Source organism: Molothrus ater, chromosome 13 (assembly GCF_012460135.2).
Source record: "Molothrus ater isolate BHLD 08-10-18 breed brown headed cowbird chromosome 13, BPBGC_Mater_1.1, whole genome shotgun sequence".
Classification (NCBI taxonomy): domain Eukaryota; kingdom Metazoa; phylum Chordata; class Aves; order Passeriformes; family Icteridae; genus Molothrus; species Molothrus ater.
In genome coordinates this window covers 9,987,929-10,013,091 of record NC_050490.2, presented here as the reverse complement: position 1 = coordinate 10,013,091, position 25,163 = coordinate 9,987,929, and the positions used below count along the sequence as shown (strand labels likewise).

At 39.5% G+C, this 25,163-nt stretch overlaps 1 protein-coding gene across 1 annotated transcript; it reads left to right on the top strand.

Annotated features, from left to right (window-relative positions):
- Positions 1–1,660: 1,660 nt before the first annotated feature.
- On the top strand, positions 1,661–23,717 carry CEP152 (centrosomal protein 152). Its single transcript, XM_036389993.1, has 27 exons — positions 1,661–1,684; positions 2,748–2,870; positions 3,546–3,646; positions 3,844–3,910; positions 4,122–4,466; positions 4,952–5,120; positions 5,772–5,912; positions 7,279–7,418; positions 7,710–7,910; positions 9,335–9,482; positions 10,126–10,217; positions 11,047–11,210; positions 11,798–12,002; positions 12,784–12,876; positions 13,003–13,133; positions 13,304–13,432; positions 13,570–13,705; positions 14,439–14,618; positions 15,099–15,365; positions 15,832–15,945; positions 16,208–16,858; positions 18,258–18,432; positions 20,569–20,650; positions 20,738–20,844; positions 21,587–21,743; positions 22,004–22,107; positions 22,233–23,717. The coding sequence occupies exons 2-27, from the start codon at positions 2,784–2,786 to the stop codon at positions 23,111–23,113; spliced, it is 5,067 nt and encodes a 1,688-aa protein (XP_036245886.1). The 5' UTR covers positions 1,661–1,684; positions 2,748–2,783; the 3' UTR covers positions 23,114–23,717.
- The last annotated feature ends 1,446 nt before the right edge of the window (positions 23,718–25,163 follow it).

The window sequence follows — 25,163 nt, the reverse complement described above, 5'->3', positions numbered from 1 at the left end:
ATGTCAAGTGGAGAGAAAGACCTGCAGTTTTGATTTTTGTATCAAAGCTGAGTTTTATGACAGGTCATAGAAGGAAAATGTGCAGAACTCCACCTCTATTTTTAGTACAAATCAAAGTTACTCAGGACTTAAATAATAGCATTTGGAGCTGTGATAGTAGGAGATCAAAGTTTCTTGACTTTGCCAGTCAAGATGCTGACTCAGGGACTTTTTTCACTTCATCAGTTTTCACTAAACCAGTGAATAAGGACAGCCAGAGCCAGTGTGTTGATGTATATTACAGGATAATGCAGTGTGTTTCTCTCTTTGAATATCACCAATGTAAAACGTTTAAAAGACCTGGATCATTGTTCTGATGCTCCTGCATATTTTTTACATATCTGAAGCTGAACTGTGAAGTAAAAAGGAAGGAAAGGGAGATAATTGGGTGCTAGAGCAATAAAGAAGTATATCAATATCTTTTGATGTGGGAGGAAGAAGATAATCCAACTAATTACAGATAAAAATCAAAGATAACAAATCCATGCATTTTCCTAGAATAAACTACATTCATTCCCTGTTTTTGGTTTCTAGCATTTCCATGCCTTCATTTAAGCTTTTAATGCTGCTCTGTGGCCCAGCTGTCGCATGTCAGATTCGCTGTCAGCTCCTCTGTGGAAGTCTTAGAAATAATCACGCTAAAAAGAAAAATAGTTGTCTGACTTTTGGAAAGTTTCCAAAATATTGTTCTTGAGAAACTCAATATAAATTGTCAGACACATTTAAATGCTTTTTGTTTTGTTTGAGTCATTTAATGCCTGTAAAAATGATGAGAATTGGTTAATCTCTGTTTGAATGGTTACTAGAATCCTCTGGGAAAAATGGCTGATTTCGCCCATAATGTCACACGTTTACTAGACATAGCATGTTCGTTCCTTTTCAAACTTCTATAAATTTCACTGAAACACATGAAGTGTTTGCTCCCATCAATAAAAATCCTCTAACAAATGACCCAAACGTCTCTGCCCCGGGGTCCTTTCCCGGTGTCCGGGCTGAGGGCGAGGCACCAGGTGGGGCTGTTACGAACGGAACCAACCCTCCGTCAGAATTGCTTCCTGCGACTTTGCGCAATAAATCTGCTCCTTCTGAGGAGGTTTTTATTTTTTAAAGAGAATGCGCTCTGGAAGCAGAGCGGGTTCCGAGCAGCCAAGCGAAGGCTGCCTGGGGCAGGGGCTCGGGCAGGAGCGGTGACCCCGCATCCCCTCAGCGCCATCGTGACACGGCCGTGAAGCGCGGCTCGCGGGCTCGTGACGTCACCCCGCGGCCGCGCGTTGCCAGGCGACCGCCACGTCCCGCTGCGAAATGGCGCCGCTGCCCGCCCGCGGAGACCCCGCCCCTCCACAAAACTCACACTGCCATTGGTCGCCTGCTCGGCCAATCAGCTCGCCAGGCGCGTTCCCGCGACCATGCGCGCCTGCTTTCAAACAATCAGCGGGGCGGGCCTGCTCTCCCGCGCGGCTGGGCGGGCTCTGGCCTGTGGTTGGTGCCCGGGGCTGTCAATCAGCGCGGCTCGGGGCGGTTCTGGCCGTCGGTTGGTGCCCGGTGCTGCCAATCAGCGCGGCGGGCGCGGGCCGGGTGTAATGAGGAAGCGCGGCGGGCCCGCCCCGGTGGTGGCTGTGGAGGGCGGGTGGCCGCGGCGGCTCAGGTGGGTTCCGCTGTTCGGGCCGCGCTTTGCCCCCCGTCCGCGGCCGTGGCGGCCCCGCGGGAGGTGCGCTGGATAACGGCAGTGCCGCCCCGCGCCGCAGTTTGAGCGGACTGAGGTGGCGGCGGCCGAGCTTGCCCCGCGCCCCTGGAGCTGCCCCCGGCCTGTCCAGGTGCGGCTCTCCGGGGATGGCCGCGCACTCTCGGCCGGCTGCCTTCGCTCCCGGGGCTGGGGAGGGCCCTAAGGAAGGGGACAGGGCCGGTGGCGGTGTGGGGGCAGCTGGAGCCTCAGAGCCTCCCGTGAGAGGGGTCACGGGGGGCACACAGGGACAGGAGCTGCGTTGTGAGGCCTCCTGCAGCTCTGCTGGAGAGTTTCCATCAACAGCTGTGGGCAAAAACGTCCTTTAAACGTGATGAAGTGACTTTTAACTTGGAAATAATGCTCCTGTATTGTTACATTATACCAAGTGAAGACTTCAGTGTGTGCTACACCTGTGTGCCCAAACAAGTGTCCCTTGAACGGGGAGTAACTATCTTGTAACCAAACCTGGACCAGCACTTACACACAGCACACTGCTCAGTGCACACAGGCCCTTGGAGTCAAGACTCTCTTCTTAAGCAGTAAAATCTGCAACTCATGTGATGCTTTTCAGATTTCTGGCATACTTTTCCTATTTTTCCTTTTGGAGCTGTTATCCAAATGAATAAGGAACAGCATACTTTCAGTTTTTAATACAAACTGTAGTTACTCTCTAGAAGACTATGAAGCAAAATTCAAAAGTCGACATTACTATCATCATGTATCACATCATATGTATATGGTGCAGTACTAGAACTTGCAGAAAATAATGTCTTGTAAGTGAACTTAAGAAATTATATTATGTCAGCCTTGTTTTAAATGCTAAATTCTTGGAAGTGAGTCGGCTTGGATATATGAGAAGCAAATAATGTGCAATGACTGTTTCAAGAATTATATTTTCATGCTGAGCAATTCAGGTGATGAGGGTGGTGCTTTTTGATTCCTCATGTATTTTGCTCACGTGTGATGTTTTCCTCTCCTGTGGTAGGTTTTGCTGGATACACAAAATCAATATTAGAAAACAATGTCCCTTGACTTTGATAGTGGAGCTCTACAAACTCAACATGAAGATGAAGACTATGACCAAGAAGATTATGCAAGAGAACAAGAGGTGAAAAAGAATTAAGTACTTTAATCTGAAGGCTTGTGAATTTAGTTTCTTCCTATCTTTTCAGCACGTAAAATGAAAAAAAAAAGTTTTTGTAGTCTGTTAAGAGCAAAAGAGGGTGCAGACTGTGCCACTCTTGGAAAGCATAAGAGGTGAGGTTCAGGTGTGTTTTAGTTGTGATTTTCTCTGGTTGTGTCCAGTTGCTTGGTCCAGAGCAGAGCACTAATCATTGCAGTGATGACTTCTTGAATGTAGTGATACTGACTGGCAAGTTCTTATCTGGATTTCCATCCAGAGTTCTCAGAGCATGTTTTGAATGTTCGCTACCTCTCTAGCCTGGACTTCAGAGAGAAGAAATCCTGGCATCATCAGTTTGGAGCTGATTCTTTGAAATTAGTTTGTCCTGGGACATGTCTACTAGATGGCATTTGCTTTACCTCTTTCTGGTGCAGCTCTTTTCTTAACAAGACTTTGGCAGAAAAATGCTTTGGTTGGTACTCTAGTCTAGTAAGCATTCTGTGGTAAAAGTCTCTTTGTGAATTCCAGTGTTGTGAATTCCTCCTTGGAGGAAGAAAACCAGGATTTTGTGCAAGTGGCCTACTTTGCCAATGTTTTTGGGCTGAACTTGTTCTAATTTTCCTGAAGATCATATAATGAATATTGTTTGTTCTATTTCAGTTGCAACAATTGTTGACAGACCTTCCCCATGATATGCTGGAGGACAGTGGAGACCAACTCTCCAGTTACTCAGACTGTAGCATTCAGGAGACTGAGGAGCAGTAAGGCATTTGGCACCATCTTTTTATTATTTATGTTGTGCTTTCAAGAATAGAGCAAAGTCTGAGTTGATGAGGTGTGTAAAAGTAATCCAAATAAAAGGGGAGTTGTAGTGCAATTTGCAGTAAATTAGATGTGTCTTAATTTAAGAAAAGAAGGTTTGTTTTTTCCCTGAGTTAAGCTGCTTGTGTCTTTCTAGGTCACATGAGCCTGGGAAGCTTGATGGAAGGTGGAAGGATCATCCATTGATCACTGATCCTCCAAGTGTAAGTTTGTATGAGCAGGGATGTAATTACTGCTTGTTCATAATAACATGCTGAATATTGTTTAAATTAATTAGAGAAATACATGTAGGTGAAGTGTTTTGGTGTTCATTTGGAGTATTTCTAACTTGAGGGCTGGTAACCTCAGGAAAAAGAGGGTGGGGTGAAATCTGAGTTTTAAGAGAGCAATTCTAAACCTCATATCCATTCGTAGGGCTATGAACAAGGACAAAATCTGTACCCTGAACAATTCTTGTGTGACCAGCAAACTGATCATGGTGAAAAACATGGGAAGAATTGGAATGGCCTACATAATGATGAAGAGAAGAAACATTTATATGATGTTAAAGAAGATTACTGTGGCCAGGATGGCCAAGATGATCCAGATCATGTGTATCTTGGTAGAGATGGGTTTAACTCTCCAAGCTGCTACCAAGAGAACAATGTCTATCATCTTCCTGAAAACTTCAGGCCTTATACAAATGGCCATAAACCAGAATTTGACAATCAGCAAAATAAAATATTAAATTTTTCAGATGATCCAAAAGAACATCTTAAGGTATTTTAGAAGCTGACACATCTTTCTATCTCTTGGAAAATTTTCACAGGACTTTAGCTATTGGTAGTAATATTTCTACATGCCTTCAGTCTCTTACAATCAGTTCAAACAGTGATGGGAGGCTTCTGTAGCCTATTTAAAAAATGAGACATTAGTAACATATGAAACATAAGTTTTCATATGTTTATGTTTGATTTTTGTTCTTTGTCCTGTTGCCTTGGTAGAATTCCGTGAGGTAGAATGAATGTGATTCACTTAAGTGTGTGCTTACCCTATTTAAATTAACATTTCACTGCTTTTCTGAGCTGGAAGCTTTCATGAAGAATTCTGTCATGCTTAAATGGTGTGCTGGATTGGAGCCTGAAAATGAAGAGCTACTAGAACTCTTCTTAATGTCAACTTGTAAAATGAAAAATATTTTCACTGAGCAAGAGTTCAGTTGTAGTTTTAATGTATTTCCTCTTATGTATCTATTGTCACAACAGCAATTTGTTGCATCTGATGTTGTCAATGGCCAGTCACCAGAATCTTACAAAGTGACTTATAAACCATACCAAAATGGCATTCATCAAAATATTCCAGGAATCCAAGAAGGAAACAGAAGAAATGAAGTGTTTGAAGGTTTGCAACATGAATTCTTGGGCAATGATGAAAGTAAGTGTTTGCTGCTTAGACTTGAAATAAACTTGTGTAAAAAGTTCAATGGAAATCAGTGAACATGCTGATTTCAGTAGTTTTTCAGTAAGAGATACTCAACTAAAAGGATGTTGAAGTATAGAATCTTTTATATCCAGAAGTGATCTCTTTTTGCTCAGGGTATACGAGTTTTGGGCATTGAAAATGTAGTCTTGATTGATGCAACTGAATTACTTCTGGTGGCTTGATGTCAGACCTTGTTGACACTTTGCCTCCTTCCATAATATTGGAAATAACGACTCACTGTACCTTAGGAAGTGCACTCTGAGTGATGCCACATTGGGCTTTTCTGTTAGGTACACTTCAAATGACTGAACTGCTTTGTCAGACGTGTTGTAAACTTGTACTTGCCACAAGTCTGTGAGTTCACAGCATGTAAGCTTTTATCTGAGCCTGTTGTAAGGTTGGAATTGTGGTTTGCACAATCCTTCAGCCATTGCTGCCAGAGCAATTTGAGTGATGCAAATCAAATGTGGATTAAAAAAAAAAAAGATTTTGTGTACCAGCAATGAATTTAGCACTATAAAAAATATTTTGGAGTAGGAATTACAGCGATGACTTTCTTGGTATCTGTGCTGACTTGTCTGCATGCTGTTTGAAATTTGGCAGATTCTTCAGAAAACATGCAGATTCTTCAACTTCAAGTTCTAAATAAAGCAAGGGAAAGACAACTGGAAGAACTTAATGAAAAGCTAGAAAAGAGTGCACAACAGATTAGATACTTGAATCATCAGCTTTCAATGGTCAAAGGTAAAATGTTTTGTGCTGGTTCTTAGATTTTATTAAAATTGAGCAACTTTTAAATTCTGAGATTGATTGATTTAGAAAGTGTCTTTGAAGGTATTTATTGTACTTATAAACTTGATTTGAGACTATATGTGACTAAACCTCTTCCCCCAAACATTGTTCTAAGTAAAAGTCTCTGGATTGGTGCCTGACTGCATAACTGTCTTAACTTCTGCTATAAGTAGAAGTTAAATGCCAAAATACTATTGGTATTTTCAAGACCACTGTTGTTTTCCAGAGTCCCCATGAGTCAGGCATCACAAAAGTACAGAAAAGTGAGAAGTCTGCCAAAGTAGTCTTTTCAAAGTTGGGGGGAAGGGGGAAAAATGTTGACACCAAAATACCCAAACCCCAATAGGAGAAGTGGACATCTATGAAAAAGTACTTTTTTTTGTGGTGGTGTCTGGTTTAACAGGCCATTTCACAGACTGTACATAGAGAAAATTTCTTTCAAAAATTACAAAATCTGATTGTCTTAGTTTCCCATTTCGTATAGGAACAGACAAAAAATAGTACTTAACATAGAGAATTAAGACTATAGTTTTTGGAATGCAAAAGAAGCAAAGGAGAGAGAAAAGTTCAACTGTCAACCATTTGGCTGTGTCTTGGCTGTTCCTCCAGAGGAGTCTCCCTTTAAATGGTGTAAGGGAGGATGTGAGATTGTGTTTGTGGGGACCCTTGTGGCAGGAAGGAATGATGAATCTGACTCCATGTTCTCAGAAGGCTAACTTATTATTTTAAGGTACTATATTATATTAAGGGATACTATAGTAACTATACTAAAGAATACAGAAAGGCAACTTACACAATGCTAAAAAGATAATAATGAAAACTCCTGACTCTCTCCAGAGTCCTGACACAGCTTTGCCCTGACTGGCCAATGAGTGAAAACAACTCACACCAGAATCCAATGAAACAATCACCTGTAAACAATCTCCAAACACATTCCAGAGAAGCAAAACACAGGAGAAGCAAATGAGATAATAATTGTTTCCCTTTTCTCTGAGGCTTCTCAGCTTCCCAGGAGAAAAATCCTGGGCAAAGGGATTTTTCAGAGAATGTGAGTGCCACAGTGGGAGGGCCTCCTGCTGCCAGGATGGGGCTTGTACCTTCAGGACCCTACTGGAAACAGTTCATTGAGTGCTCCCTGCTGCCAGGAGGACACAGTGGGTGCTGGATGGCGACTGAGTGGTTTTGTTCAGTCTTCTGTTGTTGTTCACAGTACAGGGCAGAGTGAATGGTTCTGTAGAGCAGGTAGTGAATGGTCGTGTTGCATGCAGCTCTTGGGTGGCTGGCCATGGTTGTCACACAGTTATGTCTCTTTCTTCAGATGAAAAGGATGGTTTGGCTCTTAGTCTTCATGAGTCTCAGAAACTCTATCAGAATGGAAAGGAACGGGAAACGCATCTTGAAGGTCAAATCAAGGCCCTTGAAACTCAAATTCAGACTCTTACTACCAATGAGGAGCAGGTACTGTGAATATTTTTAGACTGTTTATTTGAAAGACCTCTACAGTTCAATTTGTGGTGCACTTGCATTAGACAGAAGTGCTAGTCTCTTGAAATGCTGGTCATGATCATTGCAAAAGCTAAATACAAACTGGATGGATAGGATTCATTGGTTGAAAATCCTGTGTATGAAAACAGCATCATCTGAGGACTTGTGGCAACTTCTGCACAAAAAAAAGGAACTGATGTACAGAATATTGGAGCAACAGTGAAATGTATGTAACTAGGAACTACTGTCATACTGTTCCTACAGATACTGAAGCAATCCAAAGTGGCAGAGGTGGCCATGGAAAGCATGCAGAAGCAGCTGTTAGAACTTCAGAGATCAGATGCCCTCCAGCGAGCCAGAGAACAACATGAGGCCATTATTTCTGCACTCAAACAGAAGTATGAACAGCAAGTATTGGCATTAGAGCAGAAGCTTGACACTACACAATCTGCACTCAGAGAGCAGGTGAGAAATTATTTTAGGATGCTGAGTATGGTACTGGAGACACTGTAGAGCTCCCCATGTTTCCCAAACTGCATTTCTTGACCTACAATTCTAAGAACTCCTTCTGGAAGCTGCTAAGAAAATGGAAAGTCTCAATATTATGAGGCCTATGTGGTATGTTTTCATAAACATCTGCAGGCAGTCATAAATTCAAATTGTGAGTTTGTACATAGCAGATGCAGAGGAGGCAGAAATTCATTGTCTTAGTTGCTCTCCTGAGCTTTCCTTCTGTGCACAATCTTTTTTTGAAGAAGTTCTGCAAATAACTGGGAAAGAAAAGGACTAATTAAAAAATAATGTTTTCTTGCAAGAAAAAAACAAGAAAAACTTTTTATTGAACAAGATTTGTCTGCCAAGTCTGCCAAGATTTGGTCTCAGAATGCTGAAGGATGACTAACCATTCAACAGTGACTTTATTTTAGAAGTAAGGATTTAAAAACAGAGAAGGGGTAAAAGGCTGTCTTTAAGATGGAGTTTGATATAGATTGTGTTACATGGTTGTAGAGCTCACTGAAATTATTCCACTTGATATGTCATAAGACTCCATTCCACTATTAGAAATATTCAAACAATGTATTCCAGGCAGGTCTTAATACATTTTCCTCTTATTTCGCATAAAGAAAATAAAATTACATTTCTCTAATTCTTGTCTCAACATATAGAAATAGATGGGATGTGTACTTGGAAAGGTGACTGGTACTTGCTTCTAAACAAAATGCACTGCTGAATTTTTGTCTGTTAGTACCATAACAAAGCTTATACAACTTTGTCTCTACTGTAAAATATATGGTAGCATTTTTGGGGTATTCAAAGAGGGAGATCTGTTTTTTGAGAGAAGATAGAAAAGTCAAAAGGTGTAGGTACAAAGCTCTGTGCCTCCCAGGGCTGTGTAGGTAACTAAGTAATGCCAAATAAATGTCTACTTTGTATATCCGTGAAAAAGAAACTACAGTTCCTCTTTTCCAGAGTATTGGCACTTGCTAGCTTGGCTTAAGCTCAGTTAAAATAAACTGATTGCTTGATATCATGTGAAGGCTTGATTTTTTTCTGCAATAGACTAAGTGTATGTGATTAATTACAGGAGATAATCTGATGTGCTGAAAAGTAACTGCTCTAGGAAATATGAAATGATTCTCATCCGTGTATGTTTATATATGAGTACAATTACTGCTTCCCAATGAAAACTGAACTTTGATGCCGTAGGAGGTCTCTTGTCAGCCAAGGATAGGTGTTTGATCTGTGATTGATTTAACTGTCCTCTACCCCTTTAGGTATCTGATTGATTATTTTTCTCCTTTATCCTGTATGTATTGAATTTTTCTGTATCTGAAACAGTTCTAGGTGCTTAAATGTTTGTAAAATGAGTAAAAATACTCTCTTCCTAGAAAGAGCTTTGCAAAAATCTAGGAGAGCATGTTAAGCAACTTGAAAAATTGTTGGAAGAAACCAAATGTGAAAAAACTGAAATAATAAATCGACTGACAAGAAGCCTAGAAGAAAGCCAAAAGCAGTGTGCAAATTTACTCCAAACAGGTCAGCCTTTTACTCATACTATTACCTTGCCTTGCAGAAATATCTTCATTTTTTTCCAAATGTGAAATTGCATGTTGATGTTTCTATGGAAGTAGAATCAAGATCAAGCTAATTGTGTTCTAGACTGTTTGCTATGCAGTGGATTAGTCAGATTGAAAGTTCATTCTAGACTAAGATGTGAAAACCAAATAGAAATAAAAGTAGACATCATCTCCAAACCCCAAACAACAGTGATTAAAGTTTTCATACGTATTTTGTGCTGCATGTGTGTAAACCTTGTTTCCTACTAAACAACAGGGTTTGGATGCAAGTTACTTAATTTTGTATTGAGGTGCTTGACTTGAATTCAAGTCCTGGTGAGAAGAATTATTTTGGGAGCTGGAGGCTGATTTTTGGAAACCTGTATCATAGAAATAGATTGTGGAATGTTTTGCAGTTTGTGTGTTTGACTTTTGCCTACCTTCACACATTGAAGTCTTTTCATAGCAATGTATTTAGTAACTGTTAGTGAGCCCAAGGAAATAGAAACAGTAATGTCTATTGCCAGAATCAACACTGCTATTTTTAATAGGGATCTTCAGATTGCGTGGACTTTCTTGCATGTTTCTGACTTGCTCTTTTTCTCCCTTTTCTCCTACAATAGGCTCAATGCAGGAGACGAATCAGTTACGGTTTCAATTGCAGCAAGCTCAGTCTGCACAGATGATAAGCAACAACATGAACAAGGCTTTGCAGGTTAATTTTATTGATATTTTATGCTTGAATAAAATGTTTTCATTTGATGGTGGGGGGGAGAGGCATTATTACTTAGAGGTTGGTGGTTGAAACATTTTAAATTTTTGGAGGAAACAAGTACATCATCTTTGACTACTTCCTCTCCCAGTGTTGCATGTTGGACTTCCTCCCTCCCCACCAATTAAAACACAGCTGGGCAATTGGATTGGCACAAATCTGATATCATGCTTCTGTCCAACCTGCTTTTGGAAAAAAATTGAATGTAAATTCTGTGTGCTTGTAGTCCTGTCATTCAAGGAGGAGAATACCATGTTCTGAAATTTATCCTTTGTCAGCTAAAGGGAGTGCTACAAAGTCCTCTGTAAAGCATCAGTGGAAGTCTGTGTTTCCAATTCACATGTTTGATTTAAATCTGTTGTCTTGGAAACTGTGATTCCTACTAAGTACTAGAGTAATAGCTGTTTCTCCAGGTATGTACTTTTCTGTTGTCATCCATTTTGCTGTACAAGGACAGCAGGAATGCAGAAGAGCAAAAGAAATAATACTTCATAGATGGACTGTAACAAGAACAATAGGGAATATTTCTTGTATATTTTAACAAGTTTTTAGTTTTAATGTATGCTTTGCTAGAGGTATCAGAAATGAAAAGTGAAAGTATAAATAAGTTAATGCTAGACAATTCAACTAAATGCAGCTAAATACAACTACATTGAGAAGGAAGAGCTCCATGTGTTTGTTTTCTTTGGTAGAGTTATCATGGGCCTGTTATGTTGTCTTGGAGTCTCTCTGGTCAGTGTAATTTTTTTTTTTTCCTGTCTCTTCCTTTCAGGAAGAATTAATGGAACTGAAAGAAGAAATAGCTTTGTATGAATCTGCTGCCAAGCTTGGAGTATTTTTGAATGATGCAGGTGGAGAGCGACCTACGAGCCTGGGTGATTCCTATGTAGAGCTGGGAATTAAAAATATCACAGGGAAGAAGCCAAAATTCTGCAGGTATTGAGTGATTCTTGTGGAAAGAAAAATTTTAAATCCTTAAGAAATCATGCAAGTTATGTGTAAAAAGAGGGTTCTACTGGATCAACAAATAGGTTTTTGATAGATAATTGAAATACTGCTTGTATTGCCAGGTAATCTGAGAAACAGAACTGTACTAATACCATAAAACCAATTAATAATCTTGGTTGCTATTTAATAAGTCTTCAGATTTTATAGGGACTATGTTGCTGTTCCTTTAGTTGTTGAATTATATTCATGGATACTTTTCTTGCTCAAAGACTCCACACAGTTGCTTGAAGCTAAGGCTGTCTTTTACATCAACCAGTGGAGTTGCTTTAAAACTCTTCTCATTGTGTGAGAATGATTCTTTTGAGGAAACAGCTGAATTAACAAGTTCTCTGTAAATTAATTGCAACTTGATGGAAAAGCTTTGATATTCATGTCCTCTTATGCTTTTTACTATTACATCTTAGACATCCTGGTATTTCTGGTAGCATTAGTTACTTTTCTCTTTGCTACCACTGCCTTTCAGCTAAATGATTTTTGTTTCTTAAATACTGAACTGGTTGTGTCTTTCCTGATAGTGCAATACAGAACAGAGACATGGATAAAGAACTCTCTAAAGATGAAATTATTGTAGAATTAAAAGCTGAGCTGGAACGTTTATTGAACAGTAATAAAATGAAGAGAAACCAGATTACTCAACTACAAAATAGTCTTAAGGATTGCCAGAAGACACTAGAGGAATACAAGCAGTTGAAAGCAGAAAAAGCATCAAGAGATTCAGAGGTTTGTTCTTTTACACTTCTTTAAAAGTCAAGTATTCCTGGTTTTGGTGAACAAAACCAAAGCTTCTCATAAGAAGAGATCAAAAATTTATGCACAGCTGAGTATTCATAGCAACTCTGGGTTTGTATCTTTGGTTGAAAAGAAAAGAACTGAAGCAGAACCTGGGCAGCCTATGCATTATTGAGTCCTAAAATGATGTATTATATGCTTGAGAGTGTCTGGTGTCTGCCCTGCTTATGTTAGAAGTAAATTTCATAGGAAAAATATGGTTTTCTTTAGCCAAAAGACCTTGTAATTTCTGCAAGAGAGCTGATAGTACCATTAGATTATACAATCAGAACATTTAACAGATTGCCTTCAGAGGGCCTTCATGGGTAATTTCATCGAAAAGAAATCTCCTTGATATTGCATCTCTCTTCACCCCATTATTGCCTTCCCTCTGTGGATTGATCAGAGGTGCAGTATCTGTACGTGGAGACCTGGATGTGGGATAGGAATACAGTGTATGTGGGAAGTGTGCTCTCTGTTGGATGGCTGTTGTCATTCAGCTTGCAAACACTACACTGAGTGTGTGCTTCTGCAAAGCTTTAAGAATTCATCTAGAATAGCAGTGATTCTGTGAACTTGCAGTGCAATAATTCTCTGTATTTTTAAGTACAATTTTTATTTGAAAACTGAACTTTTTAAGCACAATTTTTATTTGACAACTGAACTTTTTAAGCATTAACTGCTAAATCATTTATGTCTTGAAAGATATCATCTTAATTTTATTTATTTTTAGCCTGTCACAAATTTGAAGGATGCTTCTGATAATCTAAAGGAAGAAGTTCTCAGACTCAAAAAGGCTAATGAAGCTTTGCTACAGCAAGTTGAGGTAAGACAGAGATGCTGCTTACCACTACAGAAAAAAAAAATCACAAAAAACCCCCATCCCATGCTAAAAATCTCTGATTAGAAAAGGTTCTTACAACCCCATATTACTTGACCCTTGTTTGTCCAGGCCCATACTTCAACTATTGAAGAACTGAAGGAAAATGAAGAAAAACTGAAAAGCTTAAATCAAGACCTCTGTTGTCAGATGAGAAAGATGGTTCAGGAGTTTGATCATGATAAGCAAGAGGCCATTGACAGGTAAGTCTGTTAACTTAGTTTAGTTGAATTTGTGGATTTTCATCCTGCACACATAATCTTGTTCCAGCTATCAGGTACAAGAGGAGGTCAATGTTAGAAAGATATTTTCTTACAGAAAATTGAACCTAGGTAGTTAAAATCAGGTTATTTTTCCTTTCTTGGAATTGTAGATGTGAAAGAACTTATCAGCAACATCATGAGGACACCAAAGCACATTTTGAGAAGGAGCTGATGGAGAGGTTTGCTGTGGAAAAGCAGCTGCTTCTTCAAACTTCTGAAGAGACAATCTCGCAGTTAAAGTAAGACTTAGCATTATTTCCATTTTTACTGAAACTTTCATGTTTCCTGTCTGACTTTCACTGCTAGTTACACTTATTTTAAAGCTGGCTTGCTGTCTTCTGAGGCCAGTTGATAATAAGTAATCTGTCCTTTGAAGGGATAACATAGAGGAGCTGAACAAAGAGATTACTGCAGTGAAGGAATGTTACATTGGAGTTTGTCAGGAAAAGGAAACCTTGGAAACTACTTTAAGACAGAAATTTCAACAAGAGCAGCAGCTGAAGGAAGAGAAGGTACAAATGGAATTGCCTATAAACCATATAATTTCACTCATTAATATTACATCTTGAAAACAGAGTGTATTTAATTTTGTAAATGTTTGCAGAACCTACTTGGAAGAGATGCAGCTGAATCAGAAAGCTCATACATATAACTTAGTGATTTTTTTCATTAAGCTGGTGTTGTGTTCTGGGTTTAGAAATACTGTACAAGTAACTCTTTCCAATAGCTGTTTGTTTTCATATAGTGAACTTCCATAATTCTGACTTCTGAGGATGCTTAGTCAGCAGTATGAGCTTTTACATTCATAAGACATTTTCAAAAAACCCTGAATGATGATACAAAACTATATAAAACTGATACGAAAAACACAGTGGTTTTTTAAAGTAGTAATGAATTCAGACTGATTTGATTAAAAGCTTTGCTTTTATGAAGATACCAGTGTGCAATGACTGAAGCAGATCAGCTGCCTGGGTAAGCAAGTAGAGCAAAGAGGTGCAGTTCAAAGTATGAGGGCAGTAAAGATGCTTGATATGAAAACCTACTTTATGGCAATAGCCTATAATAATCTCTGATATAATATCTTAAAACACCTTTTTTGAGAGTTAAATCTCTTGTCTAGGTGTCATCTGTAAGATCAGTGCAGAGCCTCTAGAGAGTTAATCACGTGTCTCATGCATTCTCATAGTTTTGTACCAGAGCAGTTGTGCCTTGGAGAATACTTCATTTATTTTTTTTTTGGTCTAGCTCAAGAAACAGCTACTAGAAGAAAAAGAACTCTCCCTAAAACTTCTAAGGACTGAGCTTGAAGAGGAACACATCAGGTCCATGGCAGCAGCAAAGAAGCAGTGGCTGGAAGAGAAAAACCAGCAAGTTCAAGAGGAAGTTGCCTTAGCCAAAGTTCACTGGGAAAAGGAAGAAAAGGAGGTATGAAACTTAGATCAGGGAATTTCAATTTTTTTGTTGTTGTTTTGCTGTTTATTTTCAGGAACAGAACTTTAATTTATGTGCTACTATTCTGCCATTGGAAGTGGCTGTTAAGGATTTGTCATTTTAAAAGCTCTGAAGGAGTCATTAGATATTATACATGTTTCATATTTTTAAAGAAACCCAAGACCTTGCAAAGTAACAAACAGAACACCCTGGATGTCACAGCTGGTAATATGCTGGAGTTTTCCACCCTAATGCTTGAGTGAAGGTTATGCATTCTGGTATCATGTAGAAATGATCCTATCCCATAGGAGAAAGCTCTGATGACTCACCAAACTCCCTCTGTGCATGGTTTTTGTTCTTCTCCTGTTAGGGAGGATCATTGATGTGAACAGTGTTTCATTTGCTAAACGCCAGTGAAATCTGTTGATTTAAACACTGGAGAGATTTTCTTAAAAGAAATATCTTTTTCCTTAGAATAAAGAACAAGTCTTTGCCAAATTAGAAAGAGAATGGCAAAGTAGGCTGGAAGAAGTGAGAAGAACTGTAGTTGAATGTAATGACTGCAGCTGCCAAACTGACCAAGTTGTGGATGAAGCTTCAACTAAAGAGTTAGAAGGGACTGTTGAAGACCAGAGGCTGCAGATCCAGAAGGCTCTGAAAGAAAATACAGCCTCTGAAGAGGCCTTAAAAGCATTTCAATTAGAACTGGAAAATAAATACTGTAAAAATCTTGCCAGCCAGGTAACAAATAAGTGTTCTATCTACCTGGAGTCTCTAAAACTGCTGTGTCCACTTTAGTCACCTTAAAAAAAAAAAAAAAGAAAGTGGACTTCCTTCACTAACTTCCTCTTAAGTTTAGTATTGATACTTGCTCTATTAGAAATAGAGTTCTTAAAGTTCTGAAAAAACTGTAGCATGTGGTTTGTTTTTCACACTGTTAAACAAGTTTTGCAGAAGTTCTGAACAGAACTGAGCCAACACTTAGATTTTATACTATTTTGTTAAAAATAAATGTAGTATTTTTAATTTTGGCATGATTTTTGCATCAAGAAATGCATGAAGTGCTGCTGGTCTGATTCTTTTGATTTCTATAAACTTAGGCAATCCAAACTGAAATCTGTTCTTGCACTGTTACATGAAAGTAATAATAAAAATGTATTCAGTGTACCTACCTACCTACTGAAGCAGGTTTTTTATCTGTTTAAAGGTAGATGCAGCTTTAGCCCAAGCTTGTGCCAAGTGGCTGCAAGAGTACAAACTAAATCTAAAGACAGAACAAGAAAAATGGGAAAAGGAACACCAAAAGACTACAGCAGAGCAGGTAGCCCAAAATACTACTATATGTGTGTTGATAAACAGTTAAATCTTCCAAATCCCATATAGTACTGGAATGAATGTAGACATAGGCACAGGGAGTCACTAAGGAAAGATGTTTCCCTATAAAAGGAAAAGCCTATATAGGTTTAATTTTTATTAAATAAATTGAAAAAATCTCCAATGGATTTTTAATGACTCAGAGTTATGTTTTGTCTATCTATGAATGTGTGTATGTATTTCTAATGACTGTGTTGTTTATTTCCCAGTTAGCCATGGTTCTCTCAGCTGCTGAGGAGAAATGGAAGAAAGAATATGAAAGTACAGAGACATCTGGACTAAGAGTTAAAGAACTTGAAGAAAAGATAATTTCTCTGAGGAGGGAATTGGAGCTAAAGAAAGAGGAAATCCCTGCAGCTGTCAAAGCAGAACTAGCAAAAGCCCGTGTGCAGTGGAACAAAGAAAAGCAAGAAGAAATTCTGCAGATACAAGAGCAAAATGAGAGAGACTACCAATCATTCTTAGATGATCATAGAAACAGAATTAAAGAGGTCCTTGCAACAGCAAAGGAGGACCTTGCAAAGCAGAAGAATGACCTCTCCATTCAGAAAGAGGCAGAAATCAAGATGTTACTAGAGCAAAAGCAGCGGGAATGGGAGGCTCAGGAAGCCAAGAGGCTGCAGGATGAAATGAATGGGTATGAGGAGAAAACTCTGCTTGAGCTGGAGTATTTGTTGAGAGAAATTCATGAAGAACTGGTCAAGTGCACACAGAGTAAACATTCTTGGAAGGACAAGGGTTTTGAATCTCATGTTCAATTAACCAGTCAAGGCAAAGACAAACTGAAGGCTTGTTTACAAAAGGCCTATAGAACCACAGTCTGCACGATTCTGGAAAAGAAAGAGCGAGAATGGCAAGAGGTAATGCTTCTGTAAGTTATAACTGCCAATTGGAAAAGGGATTTGAGAAGTCACTAAGGCCTGTTTTCTTCCATGAAATATCCATGTAATTGTGAAAAATAGAAAATTCAACATTTGTGTTCATTGATAAATGTACTCTAGAACTGAAAGGAGACTAAATTTACCATCAACAAGTGAAATGGAAAAGGGTGTAGCTTTGATATCTTGAGTCTTTAAAGAAGAGAAGGTCAGCTTAGGAATGCCATTTATACAAAGACTTGTAAATTAAGGAGATTAGTCCACCTGCTTGAGGTTGGGAGTCTGTTAAAGGCTTTTGTAATCTCTTTGATGGGCTGTAATGACAGAACTCACCTCAGATTTTTGCATCGCTAATGCAAAATCCAGTTTGCAGTGGTGATTGGACAGTGATTGTGGATCATGTTACACTTTTTTTTTCCTCCTCTTTATACAAATAAAGATGAAAACCTTGCAGAACTAAAAATCCTTTTTGCAAGTTGCCTGCAGTAGGTCAGTTTGTCAGTCAGTTCTGTTTTGGGAATAAAAGTCTTGCCTATTTTATTGTGTCTCTAGGAAATCTTTTTCAGTGTGCCTGCTCGAATGAGGAAAGATGTCTTACCCTCTTCTAGAGGAGTTTGGGGCTAAGTGGCTAAGTCAAATTGTGTCCCAAAGCCCTTGTTTCTGTTGTTTTAGCAGATTCCTCTTCTTGCAGTGCTTATGCTTGTAATAAGTTTTTTGTTGTGGGGAGCATCCCACCGGAAATGCCATTGCTACCCAGCAGTTAATAGCTGGGGAATTATCTGAGAATAAGAAAGAGAAAATACCTTGTTTTTCAAGAGAAGATGAGATGTTACCATTTCTTTCATGTTAATATATTTCTGTTCAGCAAGTGGGTCTGAAAGGTTTTCATGTCACAAGTCATATCCACGATGATAAAGAGAATAATATTTTCCTTTGCCTTATGCACCTTTTGCAGTGGAAATGAAATGTCTCTTGGTAAACTGTTTAATATGCCCTTGAATCTCAAAACATTGGTTGGCTTGAACCACCTTATCTACTGAACTCTTTCTAATTTCCTAGTAATGTCTTTTCTCTTTAAAAAGCAAGTTGTCTTCAGCTGTTCAAAGACAGGGTATAGTTCTGCAATGTTAAGGGCTACTGACATTTCCAAATAATACTCAAGATATTCAGGCACTGCTGTTGCAATGATTTATGCTAAATACAACTTCTATATCAGAGAAAAGATGTTTTCTTTACAATTTGACTTCTAATCTGTGGTTCTACTGCAGGTTTAAAGTACCTGTGTTAAAATTCCTAAAGCTACTTGGTGACCAGGATTGGTTGTGGTGTGGAATGCTTTTTTTGCTGTGTTGTGTTTTCAGGAAGTGTTTTTCAATTTCAGAAATATGAAGAGCTAGTGAGTAATGCAAATAAAGAATCGTACCCTTACCCACAACATGGTGCAGGAAACACTGGGGATGTGGCAAGGCCCCCTGTGTGCAGTGTTGGACACCAGGCAGAAGCACAAAGGAGACTGAGAAGACAGACACCCTTGCAGGAAGCAGGAACAGATAAAGGTATTGGGTTTGATCTTAATCTGGCAGATTGCATATCATCAAATTGAGCTCGTTTGTAGCATTCTTTAATATTCAATGTCCTCTTGATGACCCCCATGCAGAGTTAGCTAATTAGTAAATATTTGGGTGACAGAGGAAGATACAGTTTTTCTGACTGTAAGGTGGCTTAATACTGCATAAGCTCAGTTAAAGTCACAAACTGCAACAAATGATACTGGTCTCCAGTTTACTGATTTAATGCTGGCTTTGAGGTTTCATTTTATCAAATGCTAGTAACTTTCTGCTTTTTAAAGCCATTCTTCAGGAGGAAAGAAATAGCTGTCTCATCTGCTAGAGCAATGTGTATTCTTTGGGGGTTGTTAGCAGCGCAGCCTTTGGAGTATATAACAGTTCACATGCAAGGCAGTGTTAGCCATGATATGCAGGGTATGGTCTAAATTATGTTTTGTAAATGGGTAATACTAGATTGGAGCTTCAAAGATTGAATTGTACTGCTTGCTCTTGGCAGTACACCAACAAGGAATTCTGCATTCATGTAAAAGATAGTATTGTGTCAAGAACTTGCTTGACCTGGCATGGTAGTCTTCTCTGGTTCTTTTGGTCAAGAATGTAGTTGAAAAAAGTGTGAATCCCTGGGTGGTGTTCCTCTCCTTTTTTTTTTTTTTTGTTTTTCCCCTTCTTCCTTATCCCCCCACTCCCTGAGCCTAGTATGTAGTTTGGCATTGTAGCTCTTCCCAAGGCTGTCACGTGTACTATGGCAAAACTGGAGCCAGTGTAGATGGGAAAAGCTCCATGGGAGGGACAGATGTCCCTGGGGCTTTCTGTTTAGCTTGAGATCTTACGCAAGTGAAAAACATAAAGCAACAAAACCCAAGGGAGTTTTTGGCTCTGTGCCTGTAGTGTGGCTTGAATTCCTTCAGCACCAGCATCAGAGTGATCTATTAGCACAGAACAATAGCAGCACTGCAGTGCTCCTGCCTCTAGAGCGCCCTGGCCTGGCTGTGGGGAGCAGCCAGTGCTGGCCTGGAAGGAGCCCAGTCTTTGTGTATCCCTTAACCAGGCTCAGACATGTGTGAGGCTTTCCAGCTGCGACATTTCCTTCAGCTGACTTCAAAAGACCCTGCTTGGCTGTTCTTATTTAAAAAAAAAACCTAAAAAAATTCTAAAAGCTTTAACCTGCAAGTCTTTTTACTGACGGAAGAAATCAGATCATCACTGATGGAAGTGCACTGAGGCTGTGAGGGCTGTATGAGTTTATAGATGCTGCTGCACCGTCTGGAATAGGGTACCAGTCTCTTGTGATTAGTTAAATTGGGCTAAAATAGTACACACTTTCCAGTGAGAAGAGGACTAAGTAGAACACTGAAAATAGGTTGGGCTTGATTCTTTTTTTTGGTCCCATGTTGATGTATAACTTTTAGCAATTACTGTTGCAAGTCAGAAATGTACAAAAAGGAACTTTGGGTCTCAGGAAGATTTGTGCTGCAAGCACTCCTGCCAGGAGCTTGATAAAAGAGGCTGTGTGCCAGGACTTGAAAAGAAAGCTGGAGATGGCCCCCAAGCATCTTCAGCTTGCTGTGAAGGAATATGAAGCTAGGTCAGAGCAAATCCAAGGTTAGGATTGATAGTCACCTAAAGACAACTTTGATTCTCTCATCTGTAGCATCTTTTAATTTTCAGTGGATACTGGCGTTTTGGTTATTGTCCTCAAACAAAAAAACCCCTCACCACAATAAACTGACAAAACCTACTAAGTTTTATCTTGTATCTTTATATCTCAAAGGCACAGTTGCTAACCCACAAATTAATAATTCTTTTTCAATGTTTGTCAAAACCACCCTTGTTATTTTTTTATCCTGTCCTTTGTCTCCAAGTATACTTGATATCTCAGTTTTGTGTTAGTAATGGTATATGAAGGCTTGAAGCTTATTTAATTACTGTATGAGATGATTTTTATATTCAGACTTCATTGAAGTGTGTCTGCTTGTTACTGCAACAGCTGTACTGCAACTAATGATGCTTGGTGACATTGAGGTCTTGTACCAGAGGCAGCAGTTATAACATAAGTATCTCTTGAACTTGGATTTAGAGAAATGCAGTGAGTTATGGTTCGGCTTTTTTTTTTTTTTTTAATAGAAAATGAGATGGTTCCAGGAGCTGTAATTGCACAAAACTCTGAGATGAAGACCAAACTGAGAGACCAGGGATCACCACCAAGGTATTTAAAAAAATAAAGAAGATGATTTCTTATTTTGGGAAGATATAAGTTGGTTTTTTTGTGCAGTATGATGTGTATGCATTTCAGGTCCCTGTCAAGGGAAGGCATCTCAAAACCTTGTGCATCCTCTGACTCTGTGAAAGGTCTGGAAGAAATGCGTGCTCACTACATCGAAGCTTTGAGCAAGATTAAGTGTAAGTACTAAAGCCTTAGTTAAAGATTTAGTGGAGGAAAATTAATTACTTTGTTGCTTCTTCCTTCAGCCAGCTTGGACAGGAATCTGACAACCAAATCACATGAGAAGTAAATTTTTCCATCTTACTAGAGTGACTGTGAGAAATGGAATTGTCACCCTAAATTCAACATGTAATTGTGATGGGCAAAGCCTTGTTTTGCCATCCTTGCTTTGTTGTACTGTAGAAGGTCTTTTAAAGTGGTAAAGTGCATTTTGAGAAATGATCTTGTTTCTCCAGAAAAAAAAAATCTACCTAGACTGCAGCTTCTTCCGGGAGAAAATCTGCTTTTCTCTTGTGCTGTATCCTGTCTTCTGGCTTCGTCAGCAACCTTCTCTCTGAGGAGAAAGGATTAAGTGTAGCACCTGGTCTTACCTGAGTGCAGCAGGTCCCCAAATTTCTGCATGGCCATTGAAAAGTGTCTAGACCCATATTTTTACCAGCCAAAATTCCTCCCAGATCCCCTGCTTAAGATGCAGAATCAGATCACAGAATTCCTTTCTGATGCTTCACATTGACCTTCTGTGGTTTGCCCTGACACTCATCCAGTAGGCAGCAATGGGCACAAGGATTTGGTGGAATGTTGGCAGGTAAATCCATGTCCTTGCTGACTTGTTCCAGGTCTGCTAGACAATCCCAGTTTGTGGTGTTGGCTTCTTCCCCACTCTGGGGGAAAACTGGTACTAATGAAGTGTGTTTGTAGGTGATATGCTTTGTTATATCCGTGAAAGTAAGGAACGAGCTGCTGAAATGATTAAAGTGGAGGTTTTAAGAGAGCGCCAAGAGACAGCACGGAAAATGCGCAAATACTACTTGACATGCCTTCAACAGCTGCTCACTGATGATGGCAAACATGAAGGGTGAGTTCAAGGATGTTTGGAAATGGCTGTGCAAGAGGTGTGTAGATCTCAGGCTGGTGTTTGTCCACCTTGGAGCAAACAGTGCCTGGCCTGAAGTCTTGCCAGGGTCTGAGTGTTGGTGCCAGGTCACTGCTGAGCTGCCTGGCACACTGTCCTGTCAGTATTCTCTGACTCTGCCTTGAAGTAAACTGTAGAGTTGAATTACCCTTAAACTTGGTTTTGGTTTTTTTTTTTCCCACATGTTCTGCAATTCTTGACAGAGCTGAGAAGAAAATAATGGATGCTGCCAGTAAACTTGCTACGATGGCCAAAGGGCTGGAAACGCCTCTTCGGCCCATTCCCCAGCGCAAATCTGCCCGCCCAGGTGAGCTGCATTCTGTGGTCCTGCTCTTCTTGAGCACACTGATTTGATGCATGTAGTAATGAAAATGCTTTTCTTCCAGTATTAACATTGTCTTTAATTATCTGTCTCTTTGCCTCCTCTCCTAGCTCTGCGTTTAAATTCTGATCCTGGAGGTGAGTGCTGCAAGAGAGATTGTGTGCTTCAGTCAAGGTCACACCATGTGGAAAGCAAATCATGTAGTGAAAGCAGTACTGAAAAAGGCACTGATAAAGTTGTCCAGAAGCGTGTTCCATGTGACTTGAGACAGCAGTTTGATGCAACACAGACCAAAACTCAACATGTGCTTTGTGAAACAGTGACTTCAGGTATTCAGAACAGGAATAATTCTCAAAATCTGGATGGTTCATGTAGAGGTGCTCTACCAGGATGCTACCCAAATGAAGATGGAAGAAGAGAAAAATATGGCCCTGTTGCAAATATAGACAAAGGACCATTGTGTGCTGTGAGTAATGGTGATGCTCCTCCCTTTGCTGGTCAGGGAGCGCTACAAAATATGCACATACGCAGGGCTACAAATGGCCACAGCAGCTCTGGGCCAACTCATCATGTGCTTAAGAGCAAGAATGGAAGAACAGGCTTGAAAGAGGATAAATGTATCCAATCATGTGGAAAATGGAAAACTAAGTCTAAGAGAAGTCAGGAATTTGATTTTAAAGACCCTCCAGAAAGAGATGAAGGAAGCAGTAGTGAATGGAGTTCTGGGAATGGAAGCATGTATCTGGATTGTGGTGAAATGCCTCTCTTGTATCCTCAACAAAAAGCCAATACTAATATTCAAGCACAGACTGTGGACTGTGAAGAGTTTCCTCACCTCAGGTCATTTTCTCCTGCGGATGAAAATGTTACTTCTCGGAGAGACATTTCTAGTGGCAGTGGCAAGACTCTCAGTACAAAAAGCAGCACAAAAGTTTACAGTAGAGGCCAGCAAATAACAAACCCAGAGCATACTTCATTCCTCAACTCTTGACAAATCGAATTCAGCTGTCCCACATCTCAATGCAACATCAGATTCAAATGTAGGAAAATGCTGCAACAAATGCTTGGAGAAAAATGGTGTGGGATCCCCAGTCTCAGCAAGATAGTGTTTTTTAATTAGCCCACTCTCTCTCTAACTTGAACCAATGCCAGCAGTCCTCGTTTGAAGGAAAGAATTAACTTGGTGTTTAAATAAAGTGTGATGATTGAGGAAAATCTTTCCTACCCTGTCCATTTCGTGATCAATTTTACATGAACAAATTTTATCAAGTTACTTGAAATATTGCTGCAGACTTTTCTTTACTCTTGTAATAACACTTTGATGAATGTTTATAGTGCACTAGATACCAATTTATTAAATAGAATCTATTTTTATATTCAATTTAGTGCGCAGTGTTTATCTAAAATCAAGCTACTGTAACTTGTGGTCATTTTTAAAATGGTTATCAAAATTCCTTCAGAGTGTAATGAGAGATGTTTGAAGTTAGTGTTTTAATTGACTTTTCCATTTTGAAGGACCTCCTGTAACCCTCTGTTTGTGTTCCCACAACAAAAGCAAATATGCTTGCATTTTTTCATTAAATTATCATAACAAATCACGTTTCAATTGTTTTTCCCTTTGATACAGCAAAAAATAGCTGATACTGGGTGTAAGAAAGGTATCTTAAGTTAGAATGACCATATTCCTGTAGGTGTTTCTTAATTTACTGTGTTATCAGGGTAAACTGAAGATGTGGTACTTTGCCCTCCTGATGCTTAGAAATCTCCTATTTTACAGGCTTGCTCACATTTTAAAGAGAATTGCAAAATATATCTTTTTTCCTAGGCTTTTTCCTTTCCTTGGGATGGCATTTAATTTCCAGTGATCCTGTGACGGGCAGAGGATTTTGCTGCTGGTTATGCAGGGGGTGATTAAATCACACTTGTTGCAATTCAGTTATGGGCCAGCAATTCACAGCCACAGTAATATGGGAGTTCTAAGCAAAAAGGTTTTTCTTGCTATTGTTCTGTGACATTTGAAGAAAAAGTCTGACTGTTCTCTCAAAGATGTTCTGTATCCCTTTCATATGAAACATTTAAATGCTTATTTGTGGAAGTTGCTTATTTGGTCTTTTGGAGTTGAACATCACAGTTCAGTTTGAGAATCTTTCGAGTTTTAAGAGGAAAATAGTACAGAATCTGAAGATAAATGTGCTTAACTTCCTTTACAAAAATGTGCCTGCATGTTTATATTCCAGGACAACTGGCGAGGCAGAATGCATTTTGGCTCTTGGTACACAGGCCTGGGTTGTGACTTGAGACTTTCACAGGCACTCTAACAAGAGACTTCTGAATTTCTTGGTGGCTTTCATGTTGCCCATAAATCCAACCCCACTTCCTCTTTAGTGAGGTGGGGTTTGTCATCATCAGTGGGAGCAAACTGAGGCCATGAGAGACTGCTGGTGCCTAAACAAACACAGGCCGTGGTTAAGTTCAAGGGCCAAATTCCGAGCTCTTAACTGAGGAAATAGCTGTGGCCTTGTCTGCAAAGGAAAGTTTTTACTAGTTGTCCTCTAAGCCCCAAGTGGAGGCTTTTTTCCTTTTTTTTTTTTTTTTTTGCAATGAGTGGCTGTTTCTGGTTAGCTTAAACATTTTCCCAAATTCCACAAGGTAAAGAAGAAGCATATTTAGTCCTGTGTAAGATGTTTGAGTGTTTAAGCCAACACATCAGACTGATTCAATCATTGGCCAAGTTTAGAATCCAACCCAGCTTACAGATTTGATCTGTAGAAGTAAGCATCCAGCTATCCAGGACATCCCTGGCCGTTCAGACAGCAGCTGAGGGCCCATCATCTCATTGCTGTGGACCAAATGGAACTTTTCCAAATATTCCAGCTGAGGTGGGTGCAAAAGCTCTGTAGTTAACTCCCCCAAATGCCACAGTTGGTGACAATGTGCAAACTGGTTTTAAAATTCTAAAATGTAACTTTTTGTAACACATTTCTGTTGCTTTGTTCGGTGTTGTATATGTAACTCTTACTGTGAATTTCCACAGCTTTTAA